The 27,598-nt window shown below is 46.2% G+C and overlaps 1 protein-coding gene across 1 annotated transcript in view; it reads left to right on the top strand.

Moving 5' to 3' along the window:
* POMT2 (protein O-mannosyltransferase 2) overlaps nucleotides 1–25,693 on the top strand; it is a 41,345-nt gene extending 15,652 nt beyond the window's left edge. Inside the window, exons 5-21 of the mRNA XM_038545401.1 lie at nucleotides 389–497; nucleotides 2,521–2,680; nucleotides 3,991–4,097; nucleotides 4,769–4,851; nucleotides 7,306–7,415; nucleotides 11,953–12,019; nucleotides 14,345–14,414; nucleotides 16,033–16,111; nucleotides 17,503–17,654; nucleotides 18,085–18,176; nucleotides 19,254–19,330; nucleotides 22,425–22,496; nucleotides 22,803–22,862; nucleotides 22,952–23,057; nucleotides 23,950–24,090; nucleotides 24,244–24,358; nucleotides 25,193–25,693. Coding sequence (XP_038401329.1) covers nucleotides 389–497; nucleotides 2,521–2,680; nucleotides 3,991–4,097; nucleotides 4,769–4,851; nucleotides 7,306–7,415; nucleotides 11,953–12,019; nucleotides 14,345–14,414; nucleotides 16,033–16,111; nucleotides 17,503–17,654; nucleotides 18,085–18,176; nucleotides 19,254–19,330; nucleotides 22,425–22,496; nucleotides 22,803–22,862; nucleotides 22,952–23,057; nucleotides 23,950–24,090; nucleotides 24,244–24,358; nucleotides 25,193–25,298 — 1,706 coding nt within the window. The 3' untranslated portion in view covers nucleotides 25,299–25,693. The remainder of the gene's footprint in view (nucleotides 1–388; nucleotides 498–2,520; nucleotides 2,681–3,990; nucleotides 4,098–4,768; nucleotides 4,852–7,305; nucleotides 7,416–11,952; nucleotides 12,020–14,344; nucleotides 14,415–16,032; nucleotides 16,112–17,502; nucleotides 17,655–18,084; nucleotides 18,177–19,253; nucleotides 19,331–22,424; nucleotides 22,497–22,802; nucleotides 22,863–22,951; nucleotides 23,058–23,949; nucleotides 24,091–24,243; nucleotides 24,359–25,192) is intronic.
* Nucleotides 25,694–27,598: the final 1,905 nt, after the last annotated feature.

Genomic DNA, 27,598 nt, shown 5'->3' with positions numbered 1-27,598 from the left:
CAACAGGGACTTCATGTTAGACGTTAAGACTCTATCCTAGGTATAGGAAGTCTGTGGCTACCTAAGCAGGGTGGTAGGACTCCCTTTTTGATGGTGGAAATGAAGAGCCCTCGTCTCGGGACTGCTCCATCTGATTGAATGACGTGAGCCTCTCTCGGGTCATGGGCCTGAAAGCAGTGTGAGTTTTCTATCCCTGGACTTGGGTGTACCCCAAAGCTATGGTGGCCTTCCACCTCCCTGATAGCTCAGTGGCTCATCTGGTCTTGACCACATAAATGCTTACATGCAGTTAAGTATAAGGGACACTATTTCTTATTGTCAGGGTGTTTGGTTCTTGGGGGGCCCATCTCTGATTCTACTTTTTGACCACTGAGCTCATGTTTTTCAGATACAGGATGCCTCACTCTGTCCCAGTATATCCTCCTTGACCCCATCCTGATGTTCTTCATCATGGCTGCCATGCTGAGCATGGTCAAGTACAACTCCTGTGCCAACAGGTCAGAAACACTATCTTTGTGGGACTGGGCATTGGGGGTCAGAAGCTGTGGCAACTCCAGAGTTTCTGTAATAGTCAGGGACAGGATGGGTGCCTAGAGGACTTGTCTTGAAGCTACATTTAAGGCAAGCATACTTTTTTTTAAAACTTAGATTGCCCATTTTAGATCATAAAAATAGATTTTATTTATTTGTTTTAGAGAGAGAGTGCACATGTGGGCGGGTGAACAGGTAGAGGGGCAGAGGCAGAGTGAGAGAGAGAATCCCAAGCAGGCTTTATGCTCAGCGCAGGCACAACATAAAGCTTGATCCCGTGACCCTGACATCATGACCTCAGCCAAAATCAAGAGTTGTATGCTTAACCAACTGAGCCACCCAGGCACCCCATGAAAAATAGATTTTGTTATGTTTTCTGGGGATACCTTTATTTTTGTTTTACATAAGATAAGAAAATGTCAATTATCTTTTTAAAGAATATTATAATGGATGGACTTGGGTAGGGGTTTGTGGAGATTATGGGGGCTTCCTAATGCTTTCCCCCAACCCCACCATCTTCTGAGCCACCCCTTGGCACCAGTGCTGGTTAGGGATCCCAGGATAAGTTTATTCTTCGCCCTCTCTGTCCTAGAGGAGGAGAGAACCACAACAGGAACTGCCCTCATTTCCTGATGATGGGAATAATGTATATAAAGTTTGGCTTAAGGGCAGCCTGGGTAGCTCAGCGGTTTAGAGCTACCTTCTGCCCAGGGTGTGATCCTGGGGACCCAGGGTCGAGTCCCACGTCGGGCTCCCTGCATGGAGCCTGCTTCTCCCTCTGCCTGTGTCTCTACCACTCTGTCTCTCTGTTTCTCATGAATAAATAAATAAAATCTTAAAAAAAAAAAAAGTTTGTCTTAAGTGGTCCATTCTAGTCAAGAGGATCTCTACAAGCCCTGGTCAGTTTTAAAGCTATTCTGGAGGCCCTGGTCTTTTTCCAGAATAGTCTTTTTCAAATCATCCTTTTGCTTCTGAGAGAGTAGAGTAAGTCATTCATTCTATTCAAACCGAAAGAGCTGGCTCCGCTTAGGCTTTTCTAGGAGTCAGCCTGGTTTCACCACAGCCAGGCTTATTAAATTACATTAAGCTAATAAAGCTGGACCCAGTGACTACCATCTCTCTCTGGCTTTGGGTGATTGTCTACTTCTACTACATCCACTTCCACCTGCCACTTCTTGAGTACATAACTATGTGCCCGGTACTGTGCTAGGAGCCAGAGGTACAGAGGAACATAAGTCTCATAGTTAAGGAGCCTTCACTCTGGCAGGGGACGCAGCCAGCCAATGAGAAAATTGCAGCACCAAGAACTGGGTGCTGTAAGTATAGCAAACCTTGGAACCGACTGCCAGCATTTGGACCATGCTCCACCACTTGCTAACTGTACTGCTACCCTCTCTGTACCTTGGTTTCCTCTTGTGTGAGAAAAGGATAATAATAGGACCTACCTCCATGGGGTCATAGTGAAGGTTAAAGAGTTTATATGTGTAAAGTGCTCAGAACAGCTCCTGACACATAGTAAGCACTCAATAATTGCTTCTTTTACAAGGTCCACAGGTGACCCCAGGAGAGGGCTGACTTAATCTGATAGTTTCTCTGGATTTTCCTTTTCCTTCCACTTGATTGGTCACTACTGAAGAATAAACCTCTTGCTTACTTTGAACCCTGTACTTAGCCAGGAAGGCTACAGCCCCTTCCCTCCCCTCCCCCCCCCCCCCAAAATAACCTCCTCACTCTCACACTGCTTCCTGTAATTTTGGGAGTTTCAGAGACCATATCCTCCTTAGAGCCACACCATGGTCTCCTAAAGTTAGGAGCTCTCAAGAATGAGGGCAGTGAATTGAACACCAATAAAAAATAAATAATAAAAAAAAAAGAGGGCAGGCACAGCTTCTCAGGGTCATAGAACCTCTGCCTTTCCCCACTGCTGCTCTTGTTTTTGAGTTTGGTTCCAGCTGCCAAACTGAACTCTGTTGTCTTGTTGGTTTACAGGCCCTTCTCTGCCCCCTGGTGGTTCTGGCTCAGCCTGACTGGCATTAATCTGGCTGGTGCTTTAGGGGTCAAGTTTGTTGGCCTCTTTATCATCCTGCAAGTGGGGTGGAACACCATTTCAGACCTTTGGCACCTGTTTGGAGACCTCAGTCTTTCAGTGGTGAGAACCGAAGTGCTTGTAGAAATGTCTTTGCTCCCTGGTATTGCTCAGCAGAGCCAGTAGCCCTTCTCTGCCTCTGCTGCAGGTGGTGGAGTGGCTATATTCTGGGCCCGAGGTAGGCTGGATCTGGCCATTTTCTGTAGGCAGCATGACAGCAGAAAGTAGGCCAGGCTCAGCAGCTAGAGAATTTAAAGGGAGAGGAAGAACTAACATCCTTGAAATTTTCTTTTGGCATTTGTTTCTGTGATATTTTTTAAACGCTCTACAAACTACCCAGTCAGGGGAGTCTGTCCATCTGGGCTCATGCTAAATATATGGCAGACACTGACTGCATGGGACCTTAGGTAAAATGGGTAGATGACTTTCTGAACTCCCAATTTTCTTTCTCTGACCCAGAGTCTCCAGATTTAGAGACCAGTAAGGGCCTTTATTAAAGTATTATTTACTAGGAGCTGATTTTATGCCAGGCACTGTGCAAAATGCTTCACCTCCACTGTCTCATTTACCTCTCCTAACAGTCCTGTGAGATAGGTAGTTATTACCTTCTCTTTACAAATGAGGAAGTCCAGACCTAGAGAGGTAGTAATAGGTCCAAGACCATACAAGTTGTAAAAGGTAGATGTAGGATTTGGACTTAGAGGAGGCTGACGCTAGACCTAAACCACTTTGCTACAGTGCTTCTCCATCACCTCTGAACCAAAGTCTTGATAAGTTCATTTATTCGCTCAGAAAATATAGACAGACTACCCTTTAAGTGTGAAACGTGGAATATGTAGATGAAGAAAATAAGAATTCTTGCCTTCCAGAGATAATAGAGAGACAGAAATAAGTAAACAGGCGATTGCAGTCCAATCAAAAAGTGCTGTGAGGGCATGAGCCCAGGTTTAAGGGTCCAGGAAGGCTTCTGGGAGGAAGCTGAGTCCTGAAATCCAGATGAGGACCACTTAAGCATGTGATGGGTAGAGCTGGCACAGTACAGGAAGCGTGGGGACCATGCAGGAGCTCAGTGTGACTGGGATATAGAGGGGACTGATGAATGATGAGGCTGAAGATGCAGGGACGGTCAGGGGTCCTGGGTGAGGGCCTGCACAGGCAGCAGAGGGCTGGCACATGTTGGACCCTCTGTAGTGCCTGGGTGGTGGAATGTTAGGGAAACACTAGGGTTTCCACATATTCTTTCTTGTTGGCTGTTAGCTTTTTAATTTTTGATGATTTTGACTTATACATAAAAAGTTACATGTAATGCACATCTAAGGTATAAGAATAAAGCCCCAATTATGCTCAACACTCCGCACTGGCTCTGTTTGCAGGTGACTGTGGGAAAGCACCTGACTGCTCGCATACTGTGCCTCATAGCACTGCCCCTGACTCTCTACACGGCCACTTATGCCATTCACTTCATGGTGCTGAACAAAAGGTACAGCAAAGCCTTTCCAGCCTCTTGCCTCTGGTCTTCCTCTTGCCTCTCAACCCCCCAGGTGGGCCATGTGATTCCTGGGTCTGTGGTTGGGATGTTAGAGGGACCTGATGGGTTTTATCTGTTTGTTTCCTCCTATGTTCTATCTTTTGGGTATCTAAAGGGCTCAGAAAAGCCAGCCCCCTGGCCTGAAGGAAGAGGAGAATTTCCTAATAGCCAGACTGCCCCTTATCCTTAAACAGAGTCTCTGTGCTTAGCAGAGGTGGGCCAGAATAAGGTGTGCACTTGGAGGAGGGTAATGATCTCAGTAACATTAACTGCAGATCCCACTTAACAAGTAGCTATCAAATGTCAGCATTTTATACATATTATCTCACTTAATTACTATGAGTTTTTAGTTCTTTTGATTTTTTTAAATCCCCAATTTATAAATGAGGAATTGAGGCAAAACAAAGTTAGGTACTTCTGAAGGTCACCTAGTTAATAAGTGGCTGAGTTGAGATTTGGACCCCCAATTCTCCAACTCTGTCACCTGTGTCTGTCCCATGATACTACACTGCCACTACCATTGTACTTCTTTTAAACTAGTTGTGCAGGGCTCTTCCCAAGGCTCCCAGGAAATTGGAATTTCTCTCCATGAGCTTGTCTCTCTTCTGCTCCTTTCCCCACAGTGGTCCTGGCGATGGCTTCTTCAGTTCTGCCTTCCAGGCCCGGCTTTCAGGCAACAACCTTCACAATGCTTCCATCCCCGAACGTGAGTATCTCTTGGCCTTTACGAAGGTAGGTGAATTGGAAAAGACAAGTATGATAGCTTGGGTTATTTTAGCCTGTAGGTGACAAACTAGGAGAAAGATCCAGTTAGATCACATGAAGTGTGGCCCTCAGCCACAAGTTCTTGGACTGTCTGTAAAGAATAACTTCTCCTTTGTGGCTTTGGAAGCATCCAAGTCAGCTGCGTGGGAAGGCAACCAGAGAGAATCTGGTGAAAGGACAAGGCCCTCTGATGCTAGTAATCAGTCACCATCATATTCTAACTCACCATTCAGTCACTTTTTTTTTTTTTTTTAAGATTTTACTTATTTATTTGAGAGAGAAAGAGCATAGAGGGAGAGGGAGAAGTAGACTCCCTGCTGAGCAGAGAGCCCAACGTAGGGCTTGACCCCAGGACCCTGGGATCGTGACATGAGCCAAAGGTAGATGCTTAACTGACTGAACCACCCAGGTACCCCTCACATCCAGTCACTTACTCACAGATTATAAGTGAGCACATGTTAGCCACATTAGATGGACGCCCTGCAGAGTAGAGGATCTGGTGTGTGTTAAGTATATAAAGAGCGAACACAGAACTATGTGGATCAAAGTGTGCAAGAGATCATTTCTGCTAAGGGGTTGGAGAGCATCAGAGGTACATAGAGTGAGAGGCTATGGAGTCAGGCCCTGGAAGAATGGGTAGGTTGGGCCCAGATTATGAGGAATTGAAACATTTGAGTGAGGTGTTTGACTTCATTAAACAGGCAGTGGAGACTCAGTGGAGGCCTTTGAGCAGGGAGGAGCTGATGGCAGAATACAGGATGGCTAGGAAGGGGATGGGATTAGAGGCTGGGATAGCTTCTGGAAAGTTGTTCTGAGGACTCAAGCAGGGCATCATGGTAGCAGCCATAGGAGTAGGGCAGATGGGCATGGACAAGGGAGATTGGACCTGGAAAGAGAGGAGGAAAGATGTCACTGAGGACTTGAGTCCAAGTAATTATTTCTTGGAGGCACAACAACACCCTCTAGTCTCTCCAGTGCCTTGCATAGTGCCTAGGTCAAAGGGGACCTACCAAGACTGTGCATAGAATGAGAAATAGGAAAGCAGGTAAAAGAGTTGGTTTAGAGAGACAGATATTGGGTTCTACTGTAGAGAGATTGACCTTGAAATGCTTGGGGAAATCCATGCAATGGGCCAGCGGGCTTGCAGCTGATGCTTTCAGAGGAGGAATCAGCCAGCTAAGAGGGAACATGATACTGTGGCAGTGGCTGTGATCTTTAAGGAACCTGTAGAAAGAGAATGAGAACAAGGCTGAGGTCAGGTAACTGGGGAGTATAGAAGAATGCGGATTAGGAAAGAAGGCTGCAGAGGACAGTCCATGAGGGAGTGTGGGTTGAGAAGGGGGAACAGAGCATTTCCAGAAGCAAAGGTGGTCAGCAGTGTACAGGGTTGCATATGCTAGCCTTCATGTGAATGTAGAAAAATGGAGCTATGGCATTTAGCAAATTCCTTCTCATGATTTAAAGGCGTAGCTCAGCTGTGATCTCTTCCATCAAGCCAGCCTCTCCTTACTCTTGCATGAGAATTCATCCTACTCTCTTCCAGACTCGCATCACATCACATGTTGTCACCCCTTTGCTGGAGCATTTGCCCATTGTCCTGTGCTCATGGGTGTGTGCAACTATCTTTCCCAAGACTGGGCTCTCCCAGGGCCACAGCCAGACCTCCTCTATCTTTGGATCCACCATGTAATTGGTAGGATCTGTTGACCAAATGAACGAGCAAAGGAAGACCTGGGTAGCCTATCACTGATGGAGCGAGACCTATCTCAGTGGGCTGGGGAATGGCAGACAGGCAGGTTACAGGGAACTGAGAAGAGGGACATTAAGGAGGGAAAGAGACTTTGTAGTTATATAGGGCCGACAGGGTGGGTATTCTTGGGTAAACTCTTTATTCTTTTTTTCTTTAATTCAGAATTAAAAAAATAAAACCCAAACACCATTGAACAGTTATTTTATATAGTATTGGATTCAAAAAGCACAAGTGGATTTCACAAAAGTGAAATTTATCTTAATGGTGTATCATAAGGTTGTATCTATCTTGAAGAATATTCTAGGTAAGATAGGGAATGCTTTCTTTATTCTGTTTAATGTATATATAGACTTTGAAGGACAAACTGTTTCTAATCTCTTGCTATTATATATAGAGCTTTGATAATACCACTATTAATACCAGCTTCTTCTGAAGTCCTGAGGAAGGAAGGGAGACCCTGTAGTGACCTCCCACTTGAGTTGATGCTGTGGGAGAAGGCACCTCTGTGTCTCGCTTTAGGTGGACCTGGGCCCAGTGCAGTCTGTGAGAGGCTTAGTGAGTCCTGTGGTTCAGAGGCCCCTCCCAGTCCAGGGCAGCCACTAGCCTTGTGCCAGCTCACACCTTCCACTGTCTTCCTTCTCCTAGATCTGGCCTATGGCTCTGTGATCACTGTGAAGAACCTGCGGATGGCCATTGGCTATCTCCACTCCCACAGGCACCTCTACCCCGAGGGCATTGGCGCCCGCCAGCAGCAGGTCAGTGAGCCTCTCGTACTGCAGCAACACCAGGCTATGCCGGGACGGAGCCCACTCTTCTCTTTGTTGCCCTCGTCCTTTACTTGTGCTGTTTTCTCTGCTTGAAACATTCTTCCTCCTGCACCCTCTCCTCTTTCCTTTGGCTAACTCCAGCTTCTTTAGGCTTCAGTGCAAGCATTCCCTCTGATCATCATAACCCACCTGTACTCGATATTGGGGGAGGTGCCTCTTGCATGAGAGGCTTGCCTGGCACACTTTGTGAGCCTATGCGGTAACCCTTTTCACACTGAATTGTGAGAACTAACTTCCTCCTGTGTCTTTGCTACTTAATTGCTAGCTCTTGAAAGGCTTGAATGTCCGGCGTGGTGCCTGACACGACATGGATGATGGTCAAGTCTTGTGGCTGCAAACACAGACCTGGAAACCAGACTAGATTATCTGGGTTTGAATCCTGGTTCCTCTGACGTGTGACTTTGAACATGTTACTTGACCTTTTTCTGCTCCAGTATCTTCCTCTTTAAGTTGGGGAAAATAAATGGTGCCTTTCTCCATCATAGAGTTGTTGTGCAGATTAAAAGTATGAGGGTAATACATGTGTTGACTGGGGGATTAACCATAGGTATTACCTGAGTGAGTGAGCAACGGTGTGCCTGTGTCCATGTCTACGCATGCTGGGTGTGGCTGTGATGGACAGTGCCTAAGAGGGAGAAGCTGAATGTTGGAGAGGTTGGAGAGGCCAGGTTGTGCAGAGGCCTTCCATGTTACAGTAAATTTGACTTTGTTCTGTGGATGCTGGTGAGGCATTGAGATTTATTAAGACACGATAAGATGTGATTACATTTTTAGGTTAGAAAGATAACTCCAGCAGAAGGGTGATAGATTGAAAGGAGGGGCAGACTAGAGGCAAGGAACCAGTTAGGAGGCAATAATCATGACAGAGGATGGTGAATAGAGGTAAAGACTGTGGATAGAGGTGAGAATTGATTCAGGAAGCACTTTACAGGTCAGTGTCAGGGCCCCATCACTGGTAGCTGGCAGGGGTGAGCTCTATCTAAGGCTGTATGTGTGATAATACTGTTTGACCATAGTCAGAAATGGAGGAAGAATAGCAGCTCTGGAGATGAGAGAGTTTTCTTTGTGTATTTTAGGTTTGGGGCTTATCTCAAGGAGATCTGAGTGGGTAGCATATGGGTGACATGCTACAGTGGGATGGGTGGCATTGCCCAGAAAGGGTGTGCAGAAGGAGGAGAGCCAGCGAAAGAGCCCTAGGGGGTAGCAACACTTAGGCACTGGTAAAGTACTCTGGGGGTGCCAGTAGAAGAGGCTGAGAAGGAGGACGGGGACAGGGAGGTGGGAAGAGAGCTCAGGGCAGACAGCATCCCCAGGAGGAGGAGGTCTGCAGTCTAGGTGCTGCAAAGGCCTCAGAGAAGGTGAGGGCTAAGAAAGAGGCCTTTAAATGACAGTAAACGGGGCCTCATAACTAATTGGCATCACTTCTAAGAAATGATGAGGCCCCAATTCTCAGCCACCATAACAGAGAGGAGAGGGGAGGAGAGGAGAGGCGAGGCGAGGCGAGGCGAGGCGTACAGGCTGCAGGGCAGGCTGTTGTGCTGAGAAGCTTGGAGTCATTGTTTCTCTTCTTGCAAAATGACTGGATTTTTTTGCAAAAAAGTTTTCCTTCTCAAAATTCATCATTATTATGTCCTTATTTACTAGTTTATGTTGATCAGAAAGTTGGCCCAAGGTGTTGGGTTTTAGTATCAGTTTCCCATTCTTGATTCTCCATTTGTCTCTACCACTTAGAACCCACTGAAGAGCTTTTAAAATGTTCTAATGCCTGGGCACCACACAGTGGCTCTAACTTCATTGATCTAGGATGGAGCCCATGCATTGTGCCTTTCTATTTTGTTTTGAAGCTCTCTGTAATGTATAGCCAGGGCAGAAAATCACAGCTAGCCTTTCTGTGGAAAGCTGCAGCTGTCATGCAGAAGGTAGTTACAGACGTGGTGGCCAAGAATGTTTACACTGTGCAAAAGGAGACGAGGACCCTGTTACACTAGTCCTAGTGTTACACACTTAGCAGCCCATGTGTAGAGGTGTGAGGTCATGATGGTGTGTAGGGAGAGCATGTGGGGCCAAGGCATGGAAGAGTCTGGGCTCTCATGGCTGAATCACACTGAGCCTTTTTCAGTGGGTTTCTTCATTTGCCAACCAGGGAATTGGAGTAAGCCACCTCTAGTGGCCCTCACTGCCCTGGCCCTCAGCCTCTTGTCAACAACTTGAAGTGTCCACTTTTAATATTTTTAAACTGTAACATTTATAAAATAAAATTGGAAAACATAGAAAAATAAAAACAAAAGAACAACAAAAAGCCCCCCAAAAAACAAACAAAAAAACACAAAAGCTACATGTAATTCCAGAAGATCAGTGTTTATCCACATAGTTTGATGTACAACATTCTGTTGTTATAGGTTACTAGTGTTTCTAGGAGACCTTGTGTTATAAAAAAAAAAATCTGTTGTAAAGACAAATGTTCCAATGGGAGAAAGAGACCATGGACTATATTCATAGTAAGGAAGTCATTTTTCTTATATGAATTTTAATAGTGATTTTTGTTTAAAAAAATACACAGAGTACACACACGAGCACCATAAGATCTTAAGATCTTTAAACAAATCTAAGCTAGTGCACTCTGTATACTTTGTATACAGTATACAGCTAGTATACTCTGTATACTGTATACTTTTGTTTAGGAGTATGGACTTAATTTCTCTATGGCTGCCAAAATCAACCTATCTATCTATCTATCATCTATCTATCTATCTATCTATCATTCATTCATTCATTCATTCATTCATTTTTAAGTAGGCTCCATGCCCAGCGTAGATCCCAGTATAGGGCCAAACTCACAACCCTTAGGATCAAGACCTGAGCTAAAACCAAGGGTCTAACACGTAACCAGCTGAGCTACTCAGGCATCCCAGTTTCTTATATATTCTTAATACTGTGATTCCTGATTTTTCTTTCTAAGAAAGTAAAAGTAGCCATAATACATACATAACTTTTTCCCCAAATGCTAATTCTAAATTTCTTTGCAAGTAAATCAGTCATGTTTTGTCCAATTGGAGTTACAAAAACTCACTTTGGATATTTCTGTTGTTTCTGGATATTTATGTTCTTGTTTATATAATTGGCATAATTGTATGTGTTTAGTCTCTATCCTGGGAGCATTGGAGTTGGTTGCCTTGGTTTGAATCCTGTCTCTCCACTGATAGACTATGATGACTTTGAGCAAATTACTAAACCTTAGTGTCCTAAGGTGAGGATAACCATAGTGCCTATGGCATAAAGATAAGACTTGCCCAGTATGTAGAATGGTACATGGTGATAAATGGCAGCCATTTTCAGCATCAGCATTTTATAAGCCTTTTTCTATGCTGGTAAAAAATGCTCAGAAACATTTTCTGTGGCTGTGTAATATTCTCTCCTGTGGATGTATTATTGTGTTAGTGGTTCCTTCTTATTGGACATTTAGACTGTTTCCAAGTTTTTGCTGTTAGATTTGTCACAGCATTACATGCATGTTCACATGCACACACATTTAATTTTTAAAAAATCAGTATCTATAAAACAGTTATGGGCTAAAACTTCAGGCTTCTAGGATGAGATACTTATGGAACTTTTCAGTTTCATATGGCAACATTCCAGAAAATATAACATGAATTTTTCATTTAGAAAGTTTGAGGCATGGTCTTAATTACTTCTTAAAGAGCACTAAATCCTCTTTGTGTGCTGGAGACTGTGTTACATAAGATATCATAGTTCCTCCTCTAGGAGGCTGGAACTTTTTTTTTTTTTAAAGATTTTATTCACTGGGGCCCCTGGGTGGCTCAGTCGGTTGGCTAAGTACTTGCCGTTGGCTCAGGTTGTGATCTCCAGGTCTTGGGATCGAGCCTTGTCTCAGGCTCCCTGCTCAGCCAGGAGTCTGCTTCTCCCTCTGCTTCTCCCTCTGCTTCTCCCTCTGCTTCTCCCTCTGCTTCTCCCTCTGCCCCTCTGCTCCTGTGCTCTGTGTGCTCACGCACACTCTGTCTCTCCAAATAAATAAAATCTTTTTATTTTCTTGAAAATTTTATTTATTTATTTGAGAGAGAGAGAGAGATCATCAGCAGGGGGGATAGGCAGAGAGAGAAGCAGGCTCACTGCTTCCTAGGACCCTGTGATTATGACCTGAGCTAAAGACAGCCACTTAACCAACTGAGCCTGGAGTGCCTGGAGTCTGAAATCTTAAAGATAAGATGTAGAAAAATACAAAGATACAAATCAAAAAGGCTCTTGTGGGAGAACCCTCTAAATGTAGATAGAAGGAGGGAATCTCACCAGTGCTACTCCTGAACCCCACTGGGAAACATGACCCCTCCGGTTGGTGGCTAGGGATTCTGAAAGAGGCTTAAGCAATGTTGGTTTGCTGTTGATTGTCCTGTGACTGTGCTGATATTGATGGTATTCTCCCTCCCACCTTCTCCACTCCCCATCCCAGGTCACCACCTATTTGCACAAGGACTACAACAACCTGTGGATTATTAAGAAACATAATACAAATGCAGGTAATGTGGTAGAGAACTGATGTTTCTTGCATTATTGCTTACTCTGAGCCATTTTTAACATTTCCCATGCCTTCAAATGGTACAGAGATGGGCGTTCCTGAGCATTCTTTGGCAATACCTTCATTGATCTCACTTATCCTTTCAACAGCTATTTATTGAGCACCTACTATGTTCCAAGCACTGTTGTCAACATAGGAGATAAACAGTGAGCAAGACAGATAAGATCTCACTCTTAATAGCTGTCATGTTGAAGCTAGAGAGAAGGGCCAAGGTTCAAACTTAATCCAGACTGGTTACCTGTACATGCTGCCAGGGCCTGGTTGAGTCCCCCAGTTGAGGGTACACAGTGGCTGCTCTCATTTCTAATGAGAGCGCTTAGCCTTGCAGACCCCAGCATATAGTACAGCTCAAGTTGTCCTGATGTGATAGAGTATTGGTACCCATTGGTCATCCCAGGACTGGACCAGTCAATTGTAGATTTCGGGGCTTATGGCTGGGCTTGTCTAGCCTGGTACTTGAGCCCTCACTCAACATCTGCTGGTCTGCTCCTGATTGGCCTGGGCAAAGCTGCTCTGAAGCACACTTACTGGGCTCTCAGGACTTTATGACATGGGCTATATCAAGATCTTTCTTTGGTCAGGGAGGTAGCTACCTGCAGGCTGTACCTTCTGCTGCAGCTGAGAAGAGGACAGAGGGCATTTCTTGCTCACCTCTGAGCCCCTGCTGATTGTCCTGTGTCATAGGGATTCAGTAAACCCCACCTGGTTCTCAGCCTATCTTGAATCAGCTGCTCCTGAGCCTTTGCATGGCAGTGGGTAGCTATTCATCTAAATTCACCTTTTTTGTTTCTTTCCCCACCTCTTGTGGCTATGGTCTTGAGACTAGAAATGTACACAACCACTGGCTTTGCCTCCTAATCCTCAGTAATATATGTTAGGACACCATTGGTCAGAGTCTGTTTCTATACCTTTATGATACCAGTATTGATTATTTTATCCAACAGAACAAACATAATGGCCTGTCATAGTGAGGAGTTATGAGACAAGACTTACCTCTAAAGTTATATAGGCATGGACCAAATCTTTGAACACCTTTGATCTGTTATTCAATGTGGCTTCTAGGTTAGGGTGGTTGCATTTCCCCCCAAGGAACTGAGGCTCTGTGTGAAGGAAGAGTGCTACAAGCACTTTGGAAAGTGGGAGCCATATAGACTATAAAGGTTTGTGTTCTTTTGGTAGTTTATATATTTCTAGAAATTTATCCATTTTTCTAGGTTGTCCAATTTATTGGCATATAGTTTTTCATAAGATTCTCTTATGGTTGATTGTATTTATGCAGTTGATTGCTACTTCTCTCTGATTTGTGATTTTATTTATTTAGGTCTTTGTGTTCTTGATGGCTACAAACGCCCCTTTCTGCCACCTCCATGTGAAATGAAACTTCATTTGATTTGTCACCTTGCTGACTAATCTTCAAAGATCTTAAAGTCCACATAGGAATGGTCATTTCTACACTTGAGTTCTCTGATTCTCTTAAGAGCTAGTGATTTGTTCTGGCTCATTTCTCTTTCCTGACCAGAGTGTTAGTGTCTCACTGTTGGGGAGAAGTTTGCAAAGATCCTTTTGTATTCCTGATTTGCTGCCATCTCCTTTTCCATTGTTATTGCCTTGCCAGACCTGATCAACTTGGTTTCTAGATCATGTGGTCCCTTTCTTTGTCACTTCATCATTTTCTTTGCCTCACACTTAGCAAGTTTGTTGCCAGAGACAAGATAATGACTGACCAGAATTTGCAGGGTTTAACATTGGACTCTGAGGACAGCTGGGCATGTGGTCATTTACATGGACTTAATTTTTAGAAGACTGTATTTTTACTACTAAAAGGAAAATCTTATTCTTTGACTTCCTGACTTAACCCTCCTGTGGAGGCTCCTGTGCCTGTCAGATAAAGACCACATTTCCTAGCTTGGCATCCAGTGTCTGGCCCTACTTGTTCATACCTTCATCTATTCCCACGGTCTGTCCTGCCCCACCCACTCATATGAAATCATTTGCCATCAATCGGATGTGTTTTGTTCTTTCATACAACTGTGCCCCATTTGTTGACCTGACAAAACTCTCCCCTCCTTAAAGAGTCTTTTCAGGCATATCTCTGAGACACCCTTCTCTGAGACAATGAGGGGCCTTTCTCTTTGTTTGCCCAGCACTCTGTATGTACCTCTAGTGCCTACAGTATTATATTATAACTTTTTCTCGTAGGCCCTCAATTCATACCTGCCTAATGAGTGAATAATTTCAGATATCAATGCTTGTTTCTTTTTGGCAGATCCCTTGGATCCTTCAATCCCAGTGGAGTTTGTACGACATGGAGACATCGTTCGGCTAGAACACAAAGAGTAAGTAAATTTGCTGTCTGGGATGAGTGAGGGTATGGGTGCCAAAGGTAAGGAGTTCTTCTAAGCTGGAAATAAACAAAAGTCAGATTTGAATGAGGCTTTAATAAATAGAACAAGGCTGCTGTGCTAGAATAGGAGATCCATTTTATGAAGTCTGGTGAGATAAGTCAGTTTTGTCTGTCTATTTTGGCTTTGGGGGGCTTTGAACTTTGAAGGTACTGCTCAGTTTTCCTTTCTCTAGAGGAAAAAAAATTTTTGAGTTACCCAAAGCTTCTCAAGCAGCTGCCTTTAGGAAGATATAAAAATCTGTTTCTGAGATTATGGCAAGCTGGTGTATTTAAGTGATGTTTTTACTAAAAATAACAAATAATTCTGGAATAATATGAGAACATCTAAAGCATCAAAGAGCTAACAAGACAGTAGAGAGTTACTAGGCCAAAATTTAAGTGAAGGAGCGGGGGTGGGGTGTGTGTGTGTGAATCCAGAGAAATGAGTAGGATGCTGCAGCGACTTCTGCTTTGATCCCACAATCTTGAGTTTCAGTCTTTGGTTTTGACTGCCCCTTGAGGGAAAGAGTTGTGAATTCAAAGCTCTAGGCATGCCCAAAGTGGTAAATTTATTAAGTGATCCTTCCCCCAAACCTGAAACCCCAAAGGGCTTGATCAGGGGGAGCGGTGTGAGGAGGGGGTATCTCTGGTTCCTGAAAAGTTGTAACTACCAGTTGATCCTCACATGGATTTGTGGCCCAAATTAATTTCATCTGAATGGTCTCAAAATCTTTAGGCCATGAATTTAAATGAACATAATCCTAGCTTGGTAATATCTCCTAGGTGCCTGGCTAAAAGCAAATGTAAATCCTCTTTGGGAAAGACATTGCTATTCATTCCCTCAAGTAGTTTTTCAGTGACAGTGAATAATACATATAAAAGTAACTAAGCATACAAGGAAATAGGGCACCATGTGCAAGAGCAAACAGGAATGATAGATGTCAGAAGCAGCCTTGCAGCCTTTGTGTACTAGAATCATCAAGTATAGTTTTTTTTTTAAAAAATCAGGACATTTCTATTTTTGGAAATTCCCAGAATTTTTATATTGAACACTTACTTCTTATTGTGGGTAAAAGTAAGAACTGTTATAAAACGTACAAAGTAAATAAAAGCCAAAAGAATCCCCCCTTCCCCCATAGATCTCCACTTTGTAAGACTGGTAATGAGGGCAGAAAGAGTTAAACAGGAGGGAGGAGGCTTACATGGCTCAGGCATGTGTAGATTATAAGTCTTAATTTCTTATCCCCAAAGCTGCCTCATGAGTCAGGCAAGCTAAGTGCTTCAAAGCCACCAAATGTGGTAAGTCATCCCCGACTCCTGAAGTTAACCCCTTTCTTGGCATAGTCCAGGACTCCTCCCATCTGTCCCTGCTGCTTTGGCCAATCCTCTGACTCTCTGGATATATTTTGTGAGTAAATAGGCAAGATAATCCTGATACATTTGATTTCATAGTTCAAATTCTAATTTTCTTGCACTAACAGATTACTCTGAACATCCTCAGTAAAAGAGGAGATGTTGCACGTCTCTTTTCTCCAGGATAATGGTGTTTCTCTCTCTCTTTTAACTTCTAGGACTTCTCGGAACCTACACAGTCACTATCATGAGGCCCCCCTGACCCGGAAGCACTATCAGGTCACTGGCTATGGCATAGTAAGTGAGCAACTAGAGAGTGAGCAGGATGTAAAAATATTGTGAGGCCTGGTTCAGAGCCATGTGACAGAAAACATCTTCCTTGGAATTCTGGAATGTTCCTAAGGATGATGGGTTGCATGGAGAATGGGACTCTAGTAACACTGGGAACTTCTTTGCTAGACTTGCTGTGGGAAAAGCAACCTATGAGTCTATTTGTTTCCATCTCTCTCCTTCCATAATAACCATGCCATTTTTATGTTCTGACACTCAATAAATGTCACATATGAATACTATTTGGGTCCCTTTTTAAATCACATTGGACATCGAAGCCATGGACCCGCAAAATGATCGTAGGTGAATATGAAAGTTTATTCTTTGCCAGATCCCAAATCCTTATTGGCTGTTTTTAAGGATTACTTCCCTATTCTGCAGGGGGAGGTTAGCCACATTGCTTTGAGATCTTCTACTACCTTGGGATGATGCAGTTAATAGAAGAAACTCTAGGAGTACTTCTGGCTTGGGGAGTCATTTGGAAACAAAACAACTAGTGGGCAGCTAGACTTTGGACTATCTTACATTCCCTTGCAGGGGTTTTGGTGCATCAGTAAAGCTATGGGCTCCTTAAGGTGGACTTCCCAGCCTTCCTTCTGTTTGCTCATCCCACAGTACTAGAGCGACAGCTCATCTTTTCCTTGTGGGCATCTTCTGAGGAGAATTAGACACAAGTGTGTTAATTTTCAAAATACAATCTCCAAGCCAGACCTTTCTGGCTTAGGTGAGTGAGTGTCCACATGGCCAAGTAATGGGTACAAATGGCCAAAGTCTATTTCTTTTGGCTCAAGGTAATGTCTTGAGTTTGGTTTCAGAGCAGAAACATACGTTTAGGGACGCCTGGGTGGCTCAGTGGTTGAGCGTCTGCCTTTAGCCCAGGGCGTGATCCTGAGTCATGGGATCGAGTCCCACATCAGGTTCCCTGCATGGAGCCTGCTTCTCCCTCTGCCTATGTCTCTGCCGCCTCCCCCACCCCCACCCCCCCGTGTCTCTCACTAGTAAATAAATAAAATCTTTAAAAAACAACAACAACAAAACACACACACACACACACACACACACACACAAAACACAAAAAAACCCCACATACGTTTAGAATTTAAAGTCCTATGAAGTAAAAAATTGGACTGCAGGCTGCAGGAGTTACAGTACTTTTCTTGGTTGTGATAGTGAGCTCTGGGGGAATGTCCATCACTTGGGATGTTTCTGTTGCCCTCTTGTTCCCTTTCCCATCTCATCCATTGAGGCCCGTTTAGTAACATGGTGGCGTCTGAAAGGGTGGCCATCTCCCTCTCCCCATAGATCTTCTCTAAAGTCCTCTTATTTTCATTCTATTTTTTCCTTGATTTATGTGGCAGAACGGGACAGGAGACTCAAATGATTTCTGGCGGATTGAGGTTATAAACAGAAAATTTGGAAACCGGATCAAGGTGCTGAGAAGTCGAATTCGCCTTATCCATCTGGTCACAGGTTGTGTCCTGGGCTCCTCGGGAAAGGTCCTGCCCAAGTGGTGAGTGTCTGGGGTTTCAGTGTCCCAATTGAGGCTCATGCTTTTCCTTTCATACTACAAGGAGTATACCAGAAGCTTCTATTTCCCAGTTGTCAGTGTACACCTCATGTTTTCATATTTTTAGTGGCAGATGAAGTGAGAAAAAGCATCGGGTGTGTTATAGAGCATAGAACTCCAGAGTTCTTTGGTATTTTATGGCTTCTGATAGTTGAGCAGAATAGTTGTTCATCTGGCTGGACCTTCTAAATACTCTGGGCCTTTCTAAAATAAGAATACTCTTTGCTAGACTCCTCCTAGGATGGTTATGGAATATAAAAGAGTAAAGTTGAAAAAAGCATGGCCTCTGTGTTCTATGAATTTTAAGAGATTCGACATGCAAGTCTCTGGTGAGTTTCACATCTTCTGAGACCTCTGTGACGGCTTTTCACAGGGGCTGGGAACAGTTGGAAGTTACTTGTACCCCATACCTGAAGGAAACCCTCAACTCTATCTGGAATGTGGAAGACCATATCAATCCCAAATGTGAGTGAGATTACTTCCTGGAAACATTTACAAGTAACTCTTGTCTTAGAAAAATCAACTTTCATAGATTCTGTTGCCACTTTATCTCATTGTTGCCATTTCCTGCCTTTTTTGAACCTCGAGTCTTCCTAAGTGTGTCTCAATAGGTGGCTCCTTTTCCTTCCCATCCATGTAAACTTCCCATCCTCCTTAAACTACCCCTGAAGTGACCAGTGACCTTGCTGTGGGCCAGAGCTAATCTCTTCTCATTTCCCTTGCCTCTGGCTGGATTTGACACTTTTCCCTGCTGCCTGTGGTGCCTGTTGCTCTGTCTCATCTCCTTCTGGGCTTTTCTGTACCATGCACCGTGGACACCTCCCACCCTCAAGGCTTAGAGCAGGCTAGTGCTCTCCCTTTACACCCCTGTGTAGGGCTCTCCCCTCCCCACAACCAGCCCACACTTTTACAGAAAGCCCTGGCCCTTGATCTGAGCCCCACATCTATACTCCCAGGCTCCGATTTGACCTCTCTACATCAGTGTCATCTTCAACTCTGTAGTCTTTAGATTCACCATTTGTCCTCCTCAACCACCCCTTTCCAGCTACTGCTTCATTTCCTTTCTCCGTGCTTCCCAGCTTATTCTTCTTACTACCTAATTTAACCAACCAGCTAATTAATTAACTAATTAAACCACTCTTTAGTGGGTCCAGTGGGAAGCCTCGGGGCCCCAGGGAACACTAGTGAATGAGGTGGACTTGGTCCCTGTCCTCACAGACCAGCCTAGCAGGGAGAGCAGCATTTGAGCCTGTTCCACACTGAAGGATGATGGTGCCAAGAGCAGTGGCAGCACTGAGGACAGGGTTCATCTCCTGCTGCCTTTGTATCTCTCCAAATGCCTGATAAGTGATTTGCACAAACTGAAGGGGTAATCGAGGATTGGACCAGGCTTTCTTCTGTCTCCTCAGCACTTTTCTCTACTTGTAAGCCAGTGCATCAGGAAATCTATACTCGGACTCCCAGGTGCAGTCTTGGTACTATGGACAGCTGTGAGAATGTGCATGTCACTGAGGTTTTCTTCTCTGTCGTTTCTTTGTCTAGTGCCAAACATCAGCTTGGATGTGCTACAGCCCACTTTTCCTGAAATCTTGCTGGAATCCCACATGGTGATGATCCGGGTACTGTGGCCCCCTCTTATTTGAAGGCTTCTCCATGAGCTCTTGGCCATCCACAAATTTGCATCATAGATCAATAGCCATGGTATAGATCCACTGTCCCCTGGTGGAGGACTTTGAAAGGGCCTTCACTCCTGGATTACTGGGTCTTCAAAGGCATTTCCTTTATCACAGAATGGTCGTGGTGATGATGATGACAATGACGATGGTAATGATGGTGATGACAGCAGATACCAATGCACACTAATGTAGCTCTTATGTGTCAGATGCCTCTAAGCACTGTACTGTACTATTTTTTTGTACTGTACTATTATTCCATAGTTATCACTATTCTACGGAGACTATTGTCCCTACTTTCGAGATGAGGGAATCAAGGCACAGAGAGGTTAAAGAATTTGCCCAGGGTCACAGAACTAAATGAAAGAGGTGGATCCAGGCTTCAAAGCCAGGCTGGCAGGCTTTCAGAGTCAGTGCTGGTTACCTCTATACTCTTCCGCTTTGTCTTTTTTTTTTTAAGATTTTATTTTTTTGAGAGAGAGAGTGTGTGAGCAAGAAAGAGAACATAAGTGGAGGGAGGCAGAGGGAGAAACAGACTCTCTCCGCTGAGCAGGGATCCTGATGTGGGGCTGGATCCCAGGACCCCAGGATCAATGACCTGAGCCAAGGGCAGACACTTAACTGGCTGAGCCACCCAGGTGCCCCTACATTCTTCTGCTTCTAAGTGATTCTCAAATCTGTTCAAATGGCAGAGTCCCTGAAAACCAGAGTGCTCTTGGTTGAAGATCTTGAGAAATTGATAGTTCATTCCATTATATGAAACTAGAATGAATTAAGATGAATAGCTGATCTGAGCATGTTGTTTGTCTATAGCAGAAAGTGCCCACTCATGTTCCTAGACACGGGAACTGTTTAGGAGCATGGTTGAGTCTTTTGCAGTTTTTGTAAGACTCATTGTTTGTACTCTCCATCATTAGTCTCTCACAGCAGTCCTAGCCTCAAAGGTGTAAAAAACAATTGAGAGAGATTTTCTTTTTAAATTTTAAGATTTTATTTATTTATTCATGAGAGACATAGAGAGAGAGGCAGAGACACAGGCAGAGGGAGAAGCAGGCTCCATGCAGGAAGCCCGATGTGGAACTTGATCCCGGGTCTCCAGGATCACGCCCTGGACTGAAGGCATCACTAAACCGCTGAGCCCCTGGGGCTGCCCGAGAGAGATTTTTAAATTGAGAAAGTTCTACCACTAGCTTAATGTCTCCCCTGTTCAGTAGAGAAACCCTTTGCTTTTCCTCTGGTTTATGGAAAGCTAATGTCCTGCAGGAACGATGTTTAAGAATCCCTATATCTCTAGCCAGGTATGTGATTATCACTCCACCTACAGTGTCACAGGGAGGTGTGTGATTATCACTCCACCCACAGTGTCACAGGGAGGTGTAGTGGTTATTTTCCCCTGCTGAGTTGCTGTCAAGTGGACTTTCCTGGAAGTGATTATGTAAGCAGTACTCAGTAAATATAGTTGACTTATTTCACCAGATTAGATTTTAAAAATTCAAATTTTATGTCCTTTCTGTACATTTAGAGGTGATGACTTGACATTAAGTGATCTCCAGGTCACTTCTTCTCTGACTCCCTGCTTGTAACTGTCACTGTGGCCTGATGACATAGCTATTTGAATTCGTGCCTGTCAGTCAAAATATCATTCTGTGTCTTGGGTAGAATTTTAAGACTTAAGTCTAAATAGCCTCGTTTTTTTCTTTCATTATCTAAGAGGTAGAGCCATAGAGTAAAAGTGCATCAGGGAACTTTCTTATTCAACCAATATAGAGTCAGGGAAGAGTGATCAAAATAGTCCAGACGACAGAAACTGCATGGGATAGGGCTCTTCTGCCCACTGAATGGAGGGTCTGAATTCTGTGCAGAAAAGGCTGCCTTGTCTCCTGAGGTCAGCTGGAACGAGCCCACTTTAGATTTTAAGCATAGAGAATTATGTATAAATGCATAGGCTTGTAATGGGTATATACTTTTCCTTCCTTGCATTTCTTGGATTAGTAAAGGCGCTGGATTTCTGAGATTAATGCAATCAACAAGATGCCTCTGGTTGTTTATAACTCTGGCTGGAATCCCCGAGCCCGGGACTGAACTACACTGGTTTGAAGGAATTGATTTTCCTTAGCAGCTCCTCTGGGGCCCAGGATGATTCATTCTTCGTTCTGAGGCCCTTCATTAGAGAAGCCCTGACCCAACTCATAGCACCTTACTCCTGTTCTTGGGAAGTGCCTTCTCAATGTGTTCTGATAATCAGGATGACACCAGTCTTGGAGCTTAGTATCCAGGGTCCTGATCTTTTCCTTCTGATTTTTGAAAAGCCCTGATTTTGGCATAGAGAGGCAGATTGTTGGACAGTCTTGGTTACTGGATTAAATGGGCTGAGTCTGGGTCCTTCAGGCTAAAGTGTGCATTTTGAATGGGGATAATATCACCCCCAGGGGGTAAAATAGATTCTTGGAGGGCAAAAAACTCTTAACTTTATAATGTATGAGGCATCCGTAGTCATCCAGTATGTAAACACATTTACAATATAGCTGTGGTGGTAAAATGTCATGGGAGGCATTTAGGAAAAAAATGTCTAAGAAGTCCCAAGAGGAACAAGAAAAAAAAAAAAAAAAGCTGAGAAACACTAGACTAAAGTAACTTTTTCCAAGTCCAGGAGCTCATCAGAGTGTCTGGCTTTGTGTTTGAAACTGGCTTTCAACCACAAGTCGGAGGGCACAAGTCATCCTGATTTTGTATCTCCCACTAGTCCTCTTGAAACCTTCTCCTAGGTCTGGAAGATGAGTGTATGTCATTCTTCTTTCTCTCAAGCGTAGTGGGTCTGAATGGACTGTCTGTGGTGGCAGTGGAAGGTTGTGTGTTGGGAGAAGTAGGCAGTTGTAAGCAGGTGATCAGTGACTGAGAACAAGCACCAGATTCTTCTCTGCAAGAGACATGGAGATTTCTCCTGACAGCTGGCTATATGTGAGAATATACATACTCCACATTTCTGGCACCCCTCTAGATCTCTGCCTTGACTAGCTGCTTTTCTGCCGTTTTCCTGCAGGGGAACAATGGTCTCAAACCCAAGGACAATGAGTTCACGTCCAAACCCTGGCACTGGCCTATCAACTATCAGGTAGGGCTTGAGGCTGGAGCTGCTCCCAGGAAACAGGGCCAAAAAAGAGACCATTGAGACTTGGTGGGGGTAAGGTGGGGTGACTGGGCAAGGCCTTGCCTGGCATGAGATGGCCGGAGACAGGGCTCTGTTCTCTGTCCTGATTTCAACCCGGCCTTCCCAGAGAGCTCACATAGAATCGGCACTTTCTGAGCCTTCTGCCCAGGCCCCCTATCTGTGGAAGGTAACTGGTCTTCCTCCCTGCCGAAGCACCCATGGCTGGGATACACTGGGCCCTGGATCAGCAGGGTGTCCTTTGCCCTGCAGGGCCTGCGTTTCTCAGGGATCAATGATACAGACTTCCGTGTGTATCTCCTCGGCAACCCGGTGAGTACCCTGCACACTCCCTGCGTGGGCCCTTAGCCTGGACCCTTGGGGGGCTCTCCTCTCACCCACCCGTTCTCCTTCCCATGCAGGTGATTTGGTGGCTGAATCTGTTGAGCATTGCCCTCTACCTCCTCTTGGGCAGCATCATTGCTGTAGCTGTGCAAAGAGGGACCCACCTGCCTGCGGAGGTTGAAGGTTAGTCCCTTGGGCTCTCCCTCCCCTGACCTAGCAGCTGGCCCAAACCTGCACTGCCGATGGGCCATTCTGCCCTCATCCCTCACTTTTTTCCTTCTCCTTTGCTTTTTAAAGCTCAGTCACCACAGCCCAGGACTATGTTAAACACTCCATCCTTCCAGCACCCCCGTAGAATAGACCATTCTTAATTCCCATTTTATGACTTAGGAGGCAAAGGCACAAAGAGAAGAGACTTGTCCCAGGATATATATTAGTAAGTTTAGAGCTGAGGTTCGAGCAGTCTGACTACAGAGCCCTCACTTTTTAGCCTCTATGTCCTGTAGAGAGCTGCCCACCTTTCCTTCTCTGTCCCTCCCTGCTCCATGGCCCTGTCCTCCAGTGGGGAAGGGACCACAGCCCCTGAGACATTCCCACAGGCTCTTTTTACCCTGTGTAGCTCCTGTGTGAACAGCGACAGCCCTAGACCCCCTTTCTGCCCTCCATCCTCATCTCTGACTTCACCTTTGCCCCGTCTGGCACTGCAAAAATCTATGTGGCAGCAAAGATGTGGGACATGGCAGTGGGGTGGGAGCAGCTGGCTGTGAGGCGTGCAGCATCTTGGTTTCTTTAGAGGCTGGACTGCCTCCTGCTGCTGTTTGGTGCACCTGCACAGGTGCTGAGACCTCTCTCAACAGGTGGTGATCAGAGCTCTTGAGGGCCAGCTGCTTATGTCTTCCAGCTGCTGTAAGCTTGCTTAGCAGCTTGCTTAGCGTGCTCCAGATGAGGGAAGGCAGGCTCAGTAAGGCGACATGGCTTAGTCTAGTCACACAGCAAGGAAGGGCAGAGCTGGACAAAAGCCTGGGGTCTCTGCCCCTCCCTGGCTGCTGACTAAGCTGCGCTGCTTGGGGCCCAGGGCTGTCCCAGGTCCTGCTGCAAGGAGGCGGTCAGCTCCTGCTCGGCTGGATGCTCCATTACTTCCCATTCTTCCTGATGGGCCGGATCCTCTACTTCCACCACTACTTCCCAGCCATGCTCTTCTCCAGCATGTTGACAGGTGAGCGCGGCCTACCGGGATTGGGTAGAAGAGTGGGGGAGCAGCACTGAGGGGGAGTCTCTGCTTCCTGACCTGGGGTGGCTCTTTTGTGTTATATCCTGGGAAGTCGTCTTCTATTAGGCCAATGCTAGGTCTCTTTCTTCTTTCTCCTAGGAATTCTGTGGGATACTCTCCTGCGGCTCTGTGCCTGGAGTCTGGCCTCTTCTTTCCTGGCCAGGGGTGTATATATGGTGGGAATCCTGAGCCTGCTCCTGGGAACTGCCTACAGGTGAATATCCCTTACCCCGGGCATTGCTGCCCCCCTGCTCCTGGCCCACAATTCTGATTTCTGTGCCTTTGATGCATTTTAGAATCCCCTGGGGAGCTTTGAAAGCACACTGGTGTCTGGGGCCCATCCCCAGAGGCTCTGATTCAACTGAGCCAGTTTTCAGAGCTCCCCAGGTAACCCAAATGCATAGTAGGAAAGGAGAAACCTGGGACTAACTGTGCATCCTTCCTTATTGCCAGCGGGTCCCAGCTTTTGTACCACCCTCGCACACTGGCTGCCTCTCTTTAGTTCCCGTGGCTCCCCACTGCATAGCCCTGGAGGGGGTGGGGTGAGGGAGAGAGTGGGGAGAGGGGTGTGGGGTGTGGCTCAGAATAACCCAGAGAAGGAGGGTGTTGTTTGGCAAGCCTCACTACCCGCCTCCCCTTCCTGCCAGCCTCACAGATCCCCTATTGAGAGTCACTGGCCTTTAGGGGCCAGGGAGGCAGCATTAAAGTGTGTACAGGAAATGGTGGGCCTGTGACCTGAGGGCACATGCACATTTTAACAAGTACTCTGAGCCAAACAGCTACCACCAGACCCCGGGACTGGTCTCTCCCCTGGGCCTCCTGGGAAGAGCCCTTTCCTTCATTGTCATTAAGATAGCATCTGCCAAGCTCCCAGACTAGTGTGCCCACATGGTGAACTCAGACACTGTGACGAGAAAGAGTGGGCCTTGTAGGTGGAGAAGAGCTGATAAGCTCCAGCAGGGGGTGTGAAATTTCAAAGATCTGTGGGGCCCCTTGCCCCTGCCCAGCACTGGATGCCAACTGCCTCCCTCTGGATTCTCTCTTACAGCTTCTACCTCTTCCACCCTCTGGCTTATGGGATGGTTGGTCCCCTTGCCCAGGACCCCGGAAGTCCCATGGCAGGACTAAGGTGGCTTGAATCATGGGACTTTTGAGGCTCCTGCAAGGACTCCAGCCTGAGTCCTGGAACGTTCTGGGGACAGCCAGCTGTGCAGCCAGGATCTGGACCTCCCAGCTGTGGGCAAAGCTGCCCGAGGAGCCCGAGGAATTCTGCTACCCGCCAGGACCAAGCTCTGCGAGCCTCCCCGGAATTTAACCCAACACTAGGGAGACCCACAGCTCTGTCTGCAGAGATTCCACCACTGGGAATGGCTTGGCAACAGAGGACAACATCTCTCAGGCCCATTTCCCTGAGTGTGCAACCTAAGGAAGGATGAATGTGAGAGAGAATGGGTGTGAGTGTGTGGGAGTGTGAGACTTCATTTGCCCATATACCTGTGGACAGCTGACTGTCAAAAACTCTGAGAAATAGACCAGGGCTACCATAGTATTTTCTGGTATTTCTTTCACACTGGATTTGGTTTGAAAGCAAGAGCTATCAAAAATTCTCTGACCTCCAAGAAGGCTGAGCTCACTGGCCCCACTTTGGGATATCACCAAGGGCAGAGCAGATGGGGGCCATCAGATCTGTGCCACCCTTCTCCCCACGAACACACCCATACCACTGAGTGCCCCTGAGCAGGAGGGCCAGCCTCCCAGCTGCTTCCCTGGGTAGCAGCTGCTGGGAAGTCTCTGGCAGCAGGTGGCTGTGCTTCCTGCCTGTAGTGTGCACAGAGGACTGGGCTCTGGAGCCAGTGGCCAGGAACTTACCAGCCCTTGGTTCCTTGATCTCTGAGAAAGTCACATGGTGACTGGTGGGAGGAATGGCGTCCTATCCTTGGCTGCTCTGTGTCCCCAGGCCCTACTTGCCAGATGTGGTTTCTTGCTGTCTGTCCTTTTTCCTTTGCATCTAGCCTGGCTATGAGGGTGAGGTGGATGCATTCTCCTGAGGGCTGGGAGAACCTTTGGGCCCTCTTAGCTGCCGAGGCTGGTGTGCAGCAGGGTAGGGATCTGTGGTGCTGGGTTGGGTTGGTGTTCCTGTCACTCATGAGGTATTCCCTACTTTTACTTCTCTAGTCTTCCCTGCTGCCCTGGATGCATTTCATTTCATTTCCATTTCTCTGTGTCACTATTTTACCAATCTCTTTCTCCCCAAAGACCCAGAGCACCTGGGGTCTGAGTCTTTGCAGTAAAGCTTCTGCTCTCTACCACTTTAAAGCCCAAGCAAGAAGCTCAGAGTTGTTTCTTTTAGTTCCTCCTCAAATGGAAGAGATTAATAAAACCCTTGGGTCAGAACCGAACCAGCCCCAGGCCCGCTCTTCAGGCTGCCTCCCTCCTGCTGGTACGATGACAGAGTATTTTGTCTCAGAGGACTGTGATGCTTTCAGGTTTAATGATGAGGCCCTGCCACACTTCATCTTCCCTCCTCTGGAGCCCCCACCAATTCTGACAGGGTCAGAGCTCTTTAAAGCATCTTCGGGAGGCGGTTGCCACGGAGACTGGAAATTGGGCCCAGGGACAGGCTGTGCTACCTACTGGGCGGTGGGGAGGGAAGCTTCTGGCCGTCCTTAGCCATTCAGACCAGCCATCATTAATGTTAATAGAGGAAATGCAGCAATGTCAAAAGCAAGACAGGTTTGTTAATTAGATCTGGGGTGTGATGACCTCCCTCCCCCAGGGCTGCAGCCCCTTTGACTTCCCCTGGCAGGAAGTGCCTGTGTGCTGAGTCTGGGCTGTGCGCTTAATTGCATTTCTGGAAGGGAAGGAGAGCAGGAATGGAGAACCTCTGCTCACCCCTTCTACCCCACCACTGTCTCTCCTCCTCAAAGGTGGAGTTGGTTTCTTCTGAGTTGGGTGGGGGTAGCCATTGGGTGGGTTCCCCTGGAGGGAGAATGCAGGAGTCTGCCTGCCCCTCAGCCAAGAACAATGGCCCTGTGACAACTGGGAGGTGGCCGATGTCCTTGCACCTTCTTACTTCCTACTAGGAACCTTTTGGAAGGGAGGAACTCTGAAGGAGCCAGAGGGGCAGCCACCCAAGTGAGGGTGAGAAAGGAGAAAGCTCAGCTAGCTTCCTGCCTATGGCTCCTCCCTCATTTGGCCACACTGGGGACAAAGGGTTCCTCTGTCTCCTACTGCACTCCAAGGATGAGAGAAGAATCGTTAGCTCACTCCCTCCTCTTCCCCTTAGCCCAGACTGGCACACACTTCTCCAAAGATAAGGCCGTATGGGTTGATGCAGCTTCCAGTGCTCAGGTTCAGTCGGTGGAAGATGCTGGAGAGGGGATATCAAAGTGGTGCTCTGAACGTGGGCTCCAATGCCCAGGAATTGGCAGAAATGTGACATGCCCCACAAACT

Source organism: Canis lupus, chromosome 8 (genome assembly GCF_011100685.1).
Source record: "Canis lupus familiaris isolate Mischka breed German Shepherd chromosome 8, alternate assembly UU_Cfam_GSD_1.0, whole genome shotgun sequence".
NCBI classification, from domain to species: Eukaryota; Metazoa; Chordata; class Mammalia; order Carnivora; family Canidae; genus Canis; species Canis lupus.
This window is presented reverse-complemented; position numbering and strand designations above follow the sequence as displayed.